This window comes from Halichoerus grypus, chromosome 15 (assembly GCF_964656455.1).
Source record: "Halichoerus grypus chromosome 15, mHalGry1.hap1.1, whole genome shotgun sequence".
In the NCBI taxonomy this organism is placed as follows: domain Eukaryota; kingdom Metazoa; phylum Chordata; class Mammalia; order Carnivora; family Phocidae; genus Halichoerus; species Halichoerus grypus.
Window position 1 is genome coordinate 5409135 of NC_135726.1, and position 14800 is coordinate 5423934.

Consider the following 14800-nt stretch of genomic DNA (forward strand, 5'->3'; position numbering starts at 1 on the left):
CTGTGTCCACTTCTCCTGACCACTCTGCTCCCACAAATCATTCCCTATGAGGCTGCCTTGGGGTCTTTCAGCACACACATGGGGTGAACTTCCAGTGGTTCCTTGATGTGTACACAATGAAATTCCCACTCACCATGGTCTCTGGAGGCCCTACGACAGGCCAGCTTCTCTGACTTCAGCTCTTAACACTCTCTTCCTTGCTTGCCTCATTGCAGTCATCCAGACATTTTCCTCCCCAACTATGCCTCACTCTTTCCCACCTGCAGACCTTTGCATATGCAGTGCCCTCTGCTAAGAATGCAGCCTCCCCAGATCTTCCCATGGATGTCCCTTTCTCATCTTTCCAGTCTCCAATCAAACACCAGGGTCTCCAACCAGCATTCCCAGCCACTTGTGTGAACACTTCTGTCCATCTACTCCCTGGTCTGGCCATTTACTCTCTTTCTGAAGAGCTGCTTCTGCTCTTCACAGAATTTCTTATCCTTTGCAATTTTCTTGTTTGTTTATTTACTCATCAAAATATCTGTCTCCCCACTACCATACAAGGTCTATCACAATCGGGGCTTCTGTGCTGTTCATACCAATAGTCATCCAGGCCCAATCTTGGAGTCTGCCATATAACAGATGCTCCTTATTTATGTAATGAATGAATAAATAGTCCAATAGAACTAGGCATTAAGGTCATTTGTTGAACTAACCACCACTGTTCAAATTCTGTGATGACCAAAAGATACCAACTGGTTTAAATTTGATTCTCCATGTTGGCTTTTCTAGGGGAAGAGGATGTGTTGACCAGGCACATCAGTATTTCTGCCCATTTAACAGTAAATATTTCTTCCTGGAAAAGTTATTGCCCTGACTCATGCAACAATGTTTTCTGGGTCTGGTTAGGATGATTTAGTTCTTTTGATCTGGTTTAGTTTTTAGAGAGCTGACCCCGTGGTGCTCCTGGACTTACACCTTTGAAAACTAGGTTCTAGGGGTGCCTGGGTGGTGCAATCATTTGGGCCATCTGACTCTTGGTTTTGGCTCAGGTTGTGATCTTGGGGTCATGAGATCAAGCCCCACATTGGGCTCTGAGCTCCAGGTGGAGTCTGCTTAAGACTCTCTCTCCCTCTCCCTCTGCCCCTCCCCCTGACTCTCTTCCTCTCTCTTGAATAAATAAACAAATCTTTAAAAATAAAAAAAGGAAAAGAAAACTAGGATCTAAATAAAAAGGCCATGTATCATCACATTACTATACTAGTATAGTATAGCAAAGTATCTGACTGGTTGCCTGGACGTGATCTTAAAAGCAATGAATCTATTTCTTAACAAATGACATCTTACAGACATAACTTTAGCATTGTTATTTGCCATGTAGCTCTCCAAAGCATGATATTCAGAGGGGTTATTATTGTTTTTTTGTAAATACTTTTTTGTTGTTTGATGGATTTTTGTCATTCTTTTATTGGCAAAACCATCATGGCTTCTTATCATAGAGGAATAGAGACCGATTTCAGGTGGCCACCAAGACAGTCAAAGTCAGCTTGCCTTGTGTATGCTCTCCTCTTAATAAAAACATGCCTTTGTTATGTCATTTGTCTTTTGTCTGACTTACCTTGCCAACATCTCTTGGGAAAGGTTGTCTCTGATTCTCTGGAATTAAAATGGGAGATACCACAATGGACCTCTTTTGTCTTGGGACAGGAGAAGTTCTTGCAAATTTAAATATATCCTAAAAGAGAAAAAAACAAAATCAATTGACAAAAGTCCCTCACGGAAAGAATGTATCAGTCTGCTCTGAGATATGGTTCCTTTGTTGTGAAAGCATACAGCTGTTTGGACATTGTTAATTTTATTCTATCAAACCTCATTAGTGTTAGCAAGTACATCGTTAGAATCATACTAAAGCTGACATTGTGATTCACAATGACTATCATTAAGCTCTTTAATCCCATCTTCTGAATCATTCTATTCACAATGTCAGTCTTGATTTATACATCCTTCAGTACTTGTATATTCCCGTTCTTAATCTGCCAAGTGAGGAGATTACTCACCTGATCACTAACCCACAGAACCCACTGGATATAAAAGTGACTCTCCTCATGGTCAACTGCAAGGTCCTTATGCTCAAAAATGAATAGGGATGAAGGGGCAATCACAAAGGTCCAAACTATATCAGGCAATATGGGGACTCCTAGTCAATGTTTTCTCGAGGACTATTTGTTATTATTAGTAGGTCAACTGTTGGAATGCACTACCCATGCAGTATATATGCTCCAAGCTTCAATTATTGGAACAGCACTGTCAAGATTTCTGCCCTGTCAGTAATTTACCTATTCAATGACATAAATGTGCGCAAAAAAGGAAACTTTGTATCATAATTTAAACGAAGTACCTGTATTGCTTTCCATAAAAAGTAGGAAAACATGAAAATAAACATACTGGAGACCAAATGATGGTATTCAATTTGAGCTAGAAACGCAGGGGAAAAAATAAGGTCCTCTTTTCCTTTTTTATTTTTTTTTAAAGATTTATTTATTTGAGAGAGGTGGGGGAGGGGCAGAGAGTCTCAAGCAGACTCCGTGCTGAGTGCAGAGCCTGATGTGGGGCTCGATCTCACCACCGTGATATCAGGACCTGAGTTGAAACCAAGAATCTAACACTCAACGGACTGTGCCACCCAGGTGCCCCTAAGATATTTTTAACAGGGAGATAAGAAAGGTGTAGTGGGGCATTAAAGGATTGTGAGCACCAAGCTCAGACTTTCCCCTTGATCTGATCAGAGGACTGAAAGAGAATTGAAAGGGGAATATCACTTTCAGTATATAAACCAATCTCAGTCAATGCTACCTACTAACCGAAATTATGTTATGTACCACCAAACGTAAGCGTCTCAAACTTTGGGCAACAGGCTCCTACCAAAATCAGGTGGCAAATGATATTTAAGTACCATCACTGATCCATGCCCCACAAAAGTATGTGTGTATATGCATGCATGTATGTGTGTGTGTCTGTGCGTATAGTTTTAAAGGAAAATCTGTATAAGAAAAGTCAAACAGGAAACCAGATCAACTAAGGCTAAGAAAGCTTCTGTAATTTTTCTCTAGATTTTGGTGGGAGTGTAATCTGATGGTCCTCTTGTGGGAAGCAATCAGGCAATATTTAGTTATTGGGAATCTTACAAAAGTACATATCCCTTCACTTGGCGATATCAGTCCTAGGAATCCATTCAAATGCTAAATTCAAAAGAAGAATAAAACTGTATGCAGGAATGTATTCAGCTAGACATTATTTATTAGGGGTAAAAATGGCAAACAACCTGAATGTTCAATGGCAAGACAAAGTTGAATTTGGGTCCATCAGCAGGAGACACTCTTCGATAGTTAGCAGTAATGCAGCCTTGAAGAGCATGTTCTAATCACGACTACCACATTTGACTGCTTCCACAATCACCACCACAGACTACTCTAATAATAACAATTTCTCACGTGTGCCCTGGGCAATGTGCTGGGCACATTACATGTGTCCACTCTCATATTTGCAGTTAACTTCTCAAGTAAATCTTGTCCGTCCTCAACTAATGAGGAACATCAGGTTCAGAGAGGCCATATGACTTGCTCAATTCACCTAGCTAGTGGAGAGAATACGTAGGAGAAAATGTGTAGGGAAACACAGAACACCATACTAGGCACTTCCGATCTTACATAAACTATAGTAAGCATAAAAGAATAACATTTAACATCTCAATGTATGAGTGCAAATAAAGACTCTTTGGTTTCTGGGAAGACCAAATAATTCTATTCAGGTAAAGACAGAAAACTAGAGTGTTGTATATGTAATCGAGTAAAAATAGCAAGGGTTAAAACAACAACAACAAATCCACCCATCCAACCACCACCAACAACAAAATAATGCAGCCCAGCCAGGCAAAAAACAGCATAGAGAAAGAGAGAATGGAACAGACCATGATCAGACAATGAAAAACCCAGTGGATTATATTCATAGAACACTGATGTACATAACATCTGTGAAGATTCTGTTGGTTTGTGAGGGAAAGGCAAAGGAATAGAAAATATGTAAAATATGTACAACATATGAATCTCACTTACAATAAAAGAAATCTTGAGGTTTAGATGAGAGAATGTCTCAGCAAGCACTCTGAAAAGACTTAAAGTTCTATGCAAATATGAGGGGTTGGTGATTTGGCTCTGTGACACGGCAAAGGTAGGCTTCAGTTCATGATGACAACAGGTGTAATGTTTCTAAAGTAATGAAAAAGCATACTGTGTCATCAGTAACAAAACTTTCCACTGTTTGTAGTAAAGGGCTTATTGGTGTTTGCAGGTCTGTGGATGGGTGATATTTTTGTCCTCATGGGGACCTAGGGGGTCAGGCTCCCGAGTCTCCATTCCTACAGCTGGTGGCCTCCCCGCTCACCAGTGAGCAAGCCTGCAGTGGCCAGTCCCCGTCCCCAGCTCTCACGGCATCCCAGAAGCTTACCAACCAGCACAGCTGTGTCAGCTCTTGGGTCTAAAGTGCCTAAGAAAAGAAGCAGGCAGCTCTGAGTCTCAGAATGGCAAACAGCATGTGTAGAAGAGAGCAGGGTAGAAGGTGGGAATGGCTGATTTTAGAGATGCTTCCGTGTGCATCCGAGAGCCCTCCATGGTGAGCGCAGGAAGGAATTCTGGGGGCCGGGACCTCCTGTGTCTCCCAACTTTTTGCCTCACAATGGCAGGGACCTCAATAACTATTTGTCCGTGGCTGTGTTTTCATGTCAGTTGCTCTGCTTTTGTCTTTGGCTGTGATTTATGTGTAAATCTACAACTATGTGTTTGTTGACAAATGTCTACCTTGATACGTGCTTCTGTGTCTTTGATCAGGTCTGTGCTAAAGGGTTTGTGTGCTCTGAAGCCATGTGCTTTCGTGTGATGGGGACCACATAGGAGCCAGAGCATCTAATGTGACTGACAGTCATACACCTTGTGCAGATCTAGACAGGTGTGCTGTGCAGTGTGTTTATGCCCGACTGTGTGTGCTTGTATCTGTCAGTCCAGGATGGGAAGCCTCTGAATGTACCAGGCTGGGGCGGGGGGGTAACCTCAAGGAAAGAACACAGAAGCCGAGGGAATATAAAGAATCTGACCAACCTAAGAGCTGTTTATAGAAGGAGAAGAGACAACATGTGGGAAAGAATGGAACATCGGGGTAAAGGAGCAGCTGTGTGAGGATTTCCTGACTTCTGATGTTGCCATTACCAAGACGGTGGGCGAAGAGAAAAAAACAAAACAAACAAAACAGCAGTTCTGGGCACAGGTGTTGCATGCTGTAGACTGGTAGACTTGAGGGGCTGTTGGGCATCCAACAGAGATTTCTAGAGGGCACAGAAAGAGTTGTCTTCGGGAGGGAGCAATGACTGAGGGAGAGAGATGTCACAATCACCCAGGTACAAGGGTAGCTGGACAGAAAGGAGAAGCTGACGCCACGCACAGTATGTCAAGAGGGGAAGGGGAGGGCTCAACCATCCGATGGGTTTCTAAAAGGCCAGTAAAAGCCACGGAAAGGTTAGGTGGCAAAAAGGGGGAAACCAGAAGGATGAAGAGGTAAGAATGTCAAGAAGGAAGGGGTTGCAAGGCCATATCACACAATGCAGACATCCCTTCCAAAAAGCCGAATACCATAAGGAGGCTGTTGGACTGGACAACGAATAGGTATTGATTTTAGAAAGAGCAGCTTAACAGTGTGTTAGGGCTGGGTGTCAGGGAATCAATGAGAAGCGAGGGCTTTGGTGCAGAAGGTAAGGAGAGACACGGAAAGAAGTTTATCATGTCAGTTATTAGAGGGGAGGCCAGGACGTGTGCCGGGCACAGGGAGGAAAGGGCTTGCAGAGGGAAACCGTGGCGTGGGGCGAGCGCAGGGGGCAAGTGATGAGGGTGCGTGCCCATGGGGATGGGATGGGGGTGGATCAGTAGCAGTCAGCCCAAGCAGGGAGGATGGAAACTGCTCTTCTTGAGGACAGAGAAAGGGTGAAGGGGAATCTCTCATCTGTAAGGGGGGATAATCTGCCCATGCTCTTGGTTCTCAGAATGAAATGAGAAGTTGTGCATGGAAGTGCTCTGTGCTCTCCAAAGAACGGCACAAAAGTGAAGGATGGGTCTTATTAATACCAGAACAGGGATGTGAAGAAATGAAGACAAGCCACTCAGTCCCTTTTACGAGTGAGTAATTCAGCTGTCGGTGGCATAAGGCCAGATCTTAACACAGACCCACATAGACACACAGACGCCTCCAGATTTCCAGATTCACTAGACACCTGAACACTGATGTCAAAATTCTCATCGGACACAAATGCTCAGGCACACCACGTGTACACACACACACACACACACACACACACACACACACTCATGAATAAATACATATGCAACAGCCACACACGACAAGCCTAAACCCAAGGACACATAAGACACACACAACACACCTTCCTGCTTCAGACTGAGGCAGTTTTCTCAGCCACGGGGGCACACATACAGGCGTGTGCCTCCCATGGGGCCCTCCCTATGGCCCTGCAGTTGCTGGACGATGATCTTCCGCATCTTTGAGCCTGGAAGAGAAGGAGGCCTGCAGCAGCCTCATCCAATCTTGCTCAAGTCAAAGGGGCAGAACCGTGTCCTCGGGGAGACTCGCTCATGCAGGACTTTATTACAGGAGAATCAGCCCCTTTCCAGAACGTCTCTCATCTCCTGCGGGCTCACTGGAGCCTTTTGTCTTTCTGTTGTAGGGTGTTTGGGTTTACAATCCCATTTGCTTTCTTCTCTGCTTCTCAATGTCAGGAGAAATTGGCAGTGTGTTAGAAGGAAGTTTCACACTCCCTGAGGGTGTCACATCACACAGTGAAAAGAGCACGCTGGAAATAAGGGGGGGGGCATCCTAATAACTGTGGCCAGCGGAGGGGCCGGGGGCTGGGGAAGGAGGAAGGAGGAAAGAAGTGAAGAATGTGAAAAGGGGAGGAAGACTGGATTCATATTCATTCATTCATTCATTTTTTCAAATACTACCCATGGAGCCTTCCTCTCTACCAGGAGTAATTCTAAGCATCTGGGAAAGTACGGTGCAGGAGACAAACCTCTGCCCCATGGAGCTCACATTCTAGTGTGGGGAGAAAGACAAGCAGAACAATGGCCCGGAGCACAAACAAGCAAGGTGTGCGGGGTGGATGGCTGCTGAGGTTTTTGCCAGGGAGGCCAGGGGAAGGGCCGCCTGGAAAGGTGGAGGAGGGAGCCATATGCGCATGGGGAGGAGGGACCGCCAGGCAGCAGGAGGGAGGCGGCCTGCTTGGCCAGAGCACCTGGAGGAGCACCGGGAGGAGCATGGGGAGGAGACCAGCCAGGGACCTGGGAAAGGAATTTAGATGCTGGCTGGCTAGGAGTGGAGTCCACAGAGAGGACTCTGGCTTTTACTTTGTGAGAGATGTGAGTCTTGGGGGGTGGGGGTTTAATCTGAAAGGTGACAGGAGCCCACCTACAATTAAAAAGACTCACATGCCGGCTGCTGTGTGGAGAACAGACTTCAAGAGGGAACGTGAGGATGCTCATTTGTCGCATTTCTTCCTTTTCCCAGCCCTGCCTTCACAGGGCACAGAGGTTCCTCCGAAAATGCAAGTATGAGTGTTCAATTTGGAGAGAGGCAGAGTGGAGTCCCTCTGTCCTCTACTTCCCACGGCACTTTGAAATTGTTTTCGAGGTAGAACTTAAGAACCATCAAATGCACCCGTTTTTAAGCGTGCAATGCAGTGATGATCAGGAAATTTACAGAGCTGAGCAATCATCACCACAACCTAATTTTAGAACATTTCCATCATCCTGAAGGAGAGCTGGTGCCCACATTTAGCCACTCCCCTATTCCAAGCCCCGGCCACAGGCTATCAGGAATCTACTTTCTGCCTGTACCCATCTGCCGTCTCCCGACATTTCAGGAAAGGGAATCACAATATGCTTCCACAGTGTTTTCATGGACTTGCCTCCATGGTGTGAGGATTGTGAAGGAGAAAGGGATGGAGGCGACACCCAGTGACTGTAAGGGGCCCAGGCCCCCGGCCTCCAGTGGGACCATGTGCAGGTGTCCAGGGTCCCCGCTGGTCCCATGATGGTTGAGACTCCTGCTGTTCTCACTCCCCCATAGGTGAGGATGCCAAGACCTCTTCCCGATGAGCCTCCTCCACACAGGTGTCCCATGACAAGATTTATTCCCACAGAAGCCACCTATGACACCCAGGTGTCATAGGTGCCCAGAGTAGATACTGCAAGGGCAAGGCGCTCCAGAATAGATACTGCAAGGTGCCCAGAGTAGATACTGCAAGGGCAAGGCGCTCCAGAAATGAAGGAGAACAGAAAGGCTTTGGGCCGCATGGCACTCCGTCACTGGGACCACACTCCAGGCTTTGGTTCTCACTGTCCCCTCCCACCACACCCAGCTGAGACCCCCCCAAGAGCATTGAGATTTGAGAGAAACAACCCTGTTCCCTTCACACCGAACCCTAGACCAGAAAGTAGCGTCAATCTGTCTTGCCACCTGTCAGAGGATCTTCATGAGCCAATACTCACGTGGGCCAGAAGTGACCAGAGAACTCAGGTCTGCCTTCCCCTCCCTCCCAGTTCCTGTTTTTGTATCAGGTAATAAATGAGAGGGGAAAATAGCACCAACTTAACAAAGAAGCCACAAGAATCTGCCTTTGTTCTATCTCCTACTATTGTAAGTCCTGGGCAAAGCCGTGTGCTAAGGGGAGATATTTCAACAAGGCGAAACACTGCAGAAGCTGGGAGCATCCTCTCTGATGAGGCAAGGAGTTAAGGGAGGGCGGTGCCACGTGAGACTCAGTGGTCAACCTGGCCCTGTGTGTGGACAGTGTTGTAGATCAAGGTGGGAAGGTCAGATGTACTCCTGAGCAGTGAGAAGCCTTTACTGGTTTCATGCAAAGGTGTGATGCTTTGGGTTTGAATTCCACATCCGGTTGAAGGATCCTGAAGATTATTCCTTTGGAGAGTTTGAAGCTTGCATTCCAAACTCTAGTCATAAGGTCGTATAGCCTGTTCCTTTCCCATCTTTCTAATCCGAAGATTTATTTGGCATCCTTGTCCTGGACTCACCAAGTCTGCAGTAGCAAATACCGCCATTTATGGGGTAGGGATGTGCCGGGTGGATGCTAGGCACGCGGGACCAGTATCCCATTTACTCCATCCAACAACTCACAGGTAGAACCACCATGCCCATTGGCCTAAGGCTCAAAGATGTAAGAGACTTACCCAAAGTCACTTAGCTCTTGAGCTGGTGACCACCTTTACAAGGAGGCCTGCATCCATACAGAGTTCCTTAGCCCTGTTTACTCAAGTGTATTTGGAGAATCACAACTCTATGTGTGCAGAGGATAGAGAGCAAACCTCAATCAGCCTCTGGCTAAAAGGATCAGCTACCTGTACTGCAGGGGACAGCTTAATTGTCTGCAAATTTCTGCAAAAGAATGGAACTGCAGAAATCAATCTCCAATTTATTCCATTCTTGAAGCTGATCTCATTGTTCTGAGAGTTGTCAGGAGGAGGGAATCTGTGTTCCTCCGTTCACATTTTGTATGCAATCAAATGCACAGTTCAGCCAGCTTTGCTGTACCTGGGCTGAGACTTAAAATTTGCTTTATTAACTCCCGGGGCTGAAGTTTGCCTACTTAAGGAAGAAATAATCAACAAACACCAAACTTTCCACAGCAAATTTAGGAGGCTTGAGAGCCGAGATACTGATGAGAGCTCGCTTCATTTACTATTTCCCCAATATTCTGGAGGCCAAATGTCAGCGGAGCTGTCATCTGCTGTGGGCTCACTGCACAGAGTTACGATGACAATGACAATGGGGTGATGTGGAAATTGCCCATTAGTCCTGCAGAGCTCACCTCATGGTATGGCAGCGGGCGTGATAGAGCTCACTTGAAAAGTAGGATCAAAGGGGAAGATGATGGGTGGTGAATTCATAGCGTGGAGTGAAGCCGATCAGCTCTTGTAAGTTATGCCATGCCTGTCTCTCAATGGCTGCTGGTCTGCAAATGGGAGAAATGGGCGCAAGCCACTGTTTCCTAGAGTCTCCACGCCTACCTGCTTTCCTAGAAGTGATTGCCAGCGATATCAGAAACAATTTCTCCAATGATGAAAGTCGTCTATCAGAGACTTTGAGGATGGCCGGTCTAACAACAAGGAACTGTGCAATGGAAGGACCAATATCAGAACCTCTGAATGATTAGCACGAAGGAAAGAACACATTTCCAAATGTAATGAATATGACAATCATTTCTGTCGTTATGGGTGTTTAGGGTGGAAAAGAAATGGCTTTGCCCAGAGAAGTCAATGGAGAAAAGAAGGATTCATCAGAGGAATTTGCAATTTGAATGGTGACTCCAGAATTCTCTGTCTAGCAGCCAGGAAGATCTTTTAAAACATCCCCTTTCCCCTTAACAATTCCATATTTGCTTCCCCTTGTCAAAGGATGGAGTTTCCAATGCTACCAAGGCCCAGGAAGGCCAGCAGTTTTGGCTTTGGATGACATATGTGACCTCAGGGGCCCTCATGTCATTGTGGCTCTGCTTCTCCCACACAAGCCCTATCAGGTTCTGCAGGTATAATCGCTTACCTGAGGACTTTTCACCTAGCAATGCCCCTCCCCAGCCCTCCCTTCTGGTGCCTGGTTGACCACCCCCATCCATCCTCCCACTCTCAGCTTAAGCACCATGTCATCAGGCTCTTCGCTATGGGGATTGCCCGCAGCTTGCCCTTTCTATCCAGAGTCTGTGTCTCAGCTTCTGACTACACATTCACTCAGTGCCATCAGCCCATCAATGTCTGTCTGTCCCAGGAGGCTACGGGTCCCAGGAGGGCAGGCACCATGTCTCTCTGGTTTGGTAGTGTGTCCCCTGGCACCTAGCACAAGGCCAGGCACATAGCAGGTGTCCAAAAGGAATTTTTAAAATAGTATTACATTCAAAAATTATTAAATAAATATATGGTTATTGTAAAAATTAGGGTAATCTAGGTAATGGGCTTAGCACAGCGTCTGGTTTAGAGTAGTTGCTCCACGGTTATGTCTAATAAGTAAATGAGCAGGATGCCTAGGACTCCTTTTTATTTCCTCTTCACTATGGAAATCTGCTCTCTAACAACAATATTACTGCCACCCTCAGTTTGGACTTTTTCATCCTAGAGTGCTCAGTGCTTGGTGAAGTGACAGAATCTATAGAACATTTTCAGAAGATCCACCCCTTGGACCACTCAGCGGAAGACCACTGCTTTCTGGAAGAAATGACAATGAGGCTGAGATCGGAAGACCACGTGGAATTCAGCCAGGTGGGGGGACCAGGAGGAGGAAGAGCTCCAGGCTTGGGGAGCGGCAAGTGAGAAGACACAGAAGCAGGACACGGCCAAAGACCAGAAGGGCTAGAGCAGAGGGGCAAGGGCTCCCAGGAGCCCCAGAAGAGGCTGGAAAGAGAGAGTGGCCAGACCTGGTCCACAGGATTGTTCTGAATCCCGAGGACCACAAGAAGCCACTGAATGGTTTTCAGCAAAAGCCTGGGATCTGACCCTGCCTTTGATTCCGCCTTGTCAGAGCTGCGGAGCCATTCCTGGAGAACACATTTTCCTAAATGGGCTTTCTTTCCTGCTCTCTGTACCCTAAGCCATCCCTATATTTGAAAAGTTGAACTTAAAAATAAGACACAAGTAAAACAACAACACCCCCCCACACACACACACATTCTACCACTTACTCTAAAATGTCAACTTCCCCACATTTGAACTGCTAGTTACAAAATAAAATAAAAGCATATGCTTTGGATGAAAATTTGCCAAACCACACTTCCAAATGCAACTGCCTCCAAAATATTTCGTGAATCTAGCAGGAGCAATAACAACACAAATCGGGACTTGCTAGTTTCATTGGAGGTGAAAAATGTTTTAAACATATTTAGATTCTTCAGTCAGAGGTCCGTTCAACCACATGTGATGGTGATGGGGATATAATGGATACAATTTCTCTCTGTCTGCTCTGGCATTGATAAAATATTCATGTTAAATAGCTATTCTGAACACCTGGAGGCATCTTGCAGCGTTTTACAGATGGACTTGTTTTTCTAATACACATATGTACTCCTGACTCAACAGCTGTATTAACTTGAGTATGTATTCTAGATGTGTGAGCACGTACCCCAGATCCCACACTTTCTGGTCTGCATGAGCTCATAAATTTGTGAGTAGCCTTTAAAGAAAGCCCCCATTAGAAAATCCACATGTGGAAAAAGAATTCTTTTCAATTCAGTGGGTATTTATTGGGTGTTGGCTACATGATTTCCCCTAAGGAAGTTCCATCGTAAATGGTACAGGACTATCCTGCAGGCACCTCAAACCCAGCATGTCCTAAACCAAATTGAGAATCCTGCCCCATCCACTCCTGCCACAACCCACAGGGGTGTCTGTCTCCCTCCCTCAGAGTTGAAGAACTACACCCATACGGCCCATGGATAGTTTACTTCATTCCCACCATATTGCACTCCCAAGTGGTTACCACTTCCAGAGGGGTTTCCCGAATCCATCCGTCCTTCTCTAGTACCATGTTCCCTGCCGTGATCATCACATTTCCCCAGCTCACCTGTGGATCCTTCATGTCTCATCATTTCCTCTTATACATGAGCCTACTGGATGCTAGAATCATAACAACCAGGACCTCACACCCTTAGTCTGGACTACCCAGAAGCAGACACCGAGATAAAGATTTGAGAGCAAGTAGTAGTTTAATATACTTTCTAAAGTTTCTATAATGAACCTATTCTCCTTGGAATCAGGACAAAAAATGAATTCATTTACTCGCAACCCTGTATCGTACAAACAGCATTTCAGTGTCCTTCCTTCCAGGTTTTAACATACTTTCTGCTTAAGTTGAGATTGAAGGGTCTGAACAATTTTGTACCTTGCTCTTTGAACCTAATGATAAAAGCCAAGCTTCTTTCCCTCCTGTGTCACAGATTCTATAAACATAATTTTAGTAGCAGTACAATACATCATGTGGATGTATCAGCATGCATTTAACCATTCCCTTGTCCTTATGCTTGTCAAATTTAGGTATTTCCAATTCTTTATTATAAACAAAATGCAAATAAAATATCAGTGTACATGCAGTTTGATTTGCTTACTTGTTTGCTTTTCTCTAACAAGCAGATTTTGGAATGGACTAACGCAAGTGGGTTTACTAGGTCAAAGGTTATGAACATTTTAAGGGATCTGTGACATATTCCCAAACCAGCATCAGCACTGAAAACAGATCTCATGTTGCCATGGCAGGGCATTCCCCAGTGGTTCCCACACCTCTCTCTGGAGCCCATTACTATGTTCCAACCATGTTGCTCTTTCCCAAACATGCCGTGCTCTATCACGACTTTATGCCTTCATTTGTTCTGTTCCTCTGACTAGGGTACTCTTCCTCCCTCGCTTACTTCCAGCCCTCTCTACCTGCCTGATAACACACAGACACACACACACACACACACACACACACACACAAAATAGGTGTCTATTATACATTACCTACTTATACATTAGTTATACATTAACCTACTTAAGCAGTAATCTCCCTTTTACGTAGCTCTCTTCAGTGAAGTCCCCAGTCAGCATGTGTCATTCTCCTACTCAAGTTAGATGGAGGCTTCTGAATAGTTCCTATTAACTTCGGGTTTCTTCCGCCAGTTCCTATTAGTATGCAAATGCAGGCCTCATTCTCTAAACCTTAATAAAGATGATCTGTTTAATAAATATTTATCTGTTTAATAAATGCTACCTGATATCAAATGGCAAGCTGATAATATCTCTTTCCTATTTTTTTCCAAAGGACTTTTTGACTTTTCCACGCCTTAAGGTGACCTCTGAGAAGGGAAGAACCTTGTGTCTCACTGAACACCTGATGCATTTAATCATCAGATTGGAAGGGACGCCCATTCCCCTCTCCCCTGAAGCTGAATCGCCTCATTAACTGGCAGGAGACAGGCCTGGCTGTTCCTGCAGAGACAGCCACCCTACAATGAGGCTTGACCTCACGTGTGCCTGGCTCCAGGAGGGACTGCATGCTGACAGATGTCATTGAGTTCCTGTAGGATGGAATTGGAGAAGAACAGGGTAGAACTTCCTCAAATACAAAAACAGGTGCTTCTTTACTGTTTCACCCCAAGTAAAACCCAGCTTCTTAGGCCAAATCTTGTGGTGATCAGGGAAAGGAGGGCCCCAAATCGAGCTTCCCTGAACCAGGGGGTGCAACCAATCCTCCCCTTTGGAATGGCGCATTCCTGTCTCAGGATCCACAACAGAGGGACCCCATTTAAAGCGGTATCCTGGCATTTAAGGAAAGGAAGTACTCATTACCAGGACTCAGTCTCTGCATTTGGTCTGTTTTTGAGCTCTTCGCTCCTCCTGTTTTTATCCACTTGCTTTGTTTTTGGTTGTTAACTTCTTAATGTTATGGCTGCAAGCTCTAAAATTAGAAAGCTATTTCCCACACTGGCCGCCAAAGCCAATTGCCTCCTTTGTCCAACCAATTTTTAAATATCCTTCATGATTGAAATTCAAGATTATTTTGCTTTGGGAGTCGTTCCCAATATTTCACATAAATTATCCTCCTTTTTCTCCCCTCTGTAAATTTCTTCTCTTTCACTGACGCCTCCCCCAAACTTCCAGTACTATTCCTCTTCCTCTTTTGTTAAAGACACTTTAATTAAGACACCAGGGTTACATTAACCTACTTA

At 45.3% G+C, this 14800-nt stretch overlaps 1 protein-coding gene across 3 annotated transcripts in view; it reads right to left on the minus strand.

Annotated features, from left to right (window-relative positions):
• CDH13 (cadherin 13) overlaps positions 1-14800 on the minus strand; it is a 1400946-nt gene that overhangs the window by 561456 nt on the left and 824690 nt on the right. For all 3 annotated transcript variants that reach the window (XM_078063200.1, XM_078063199.1, XM_078063201.1), the window contains one exon: positions 1601-1717. In XM_078063200.1, the coding sequence (XP_077919326.1) occupies positions 1601-1717 (117 nt within the window). The remainder of the gene's footprint in view (positions 1-1600; positions 1718-14800) is intronic.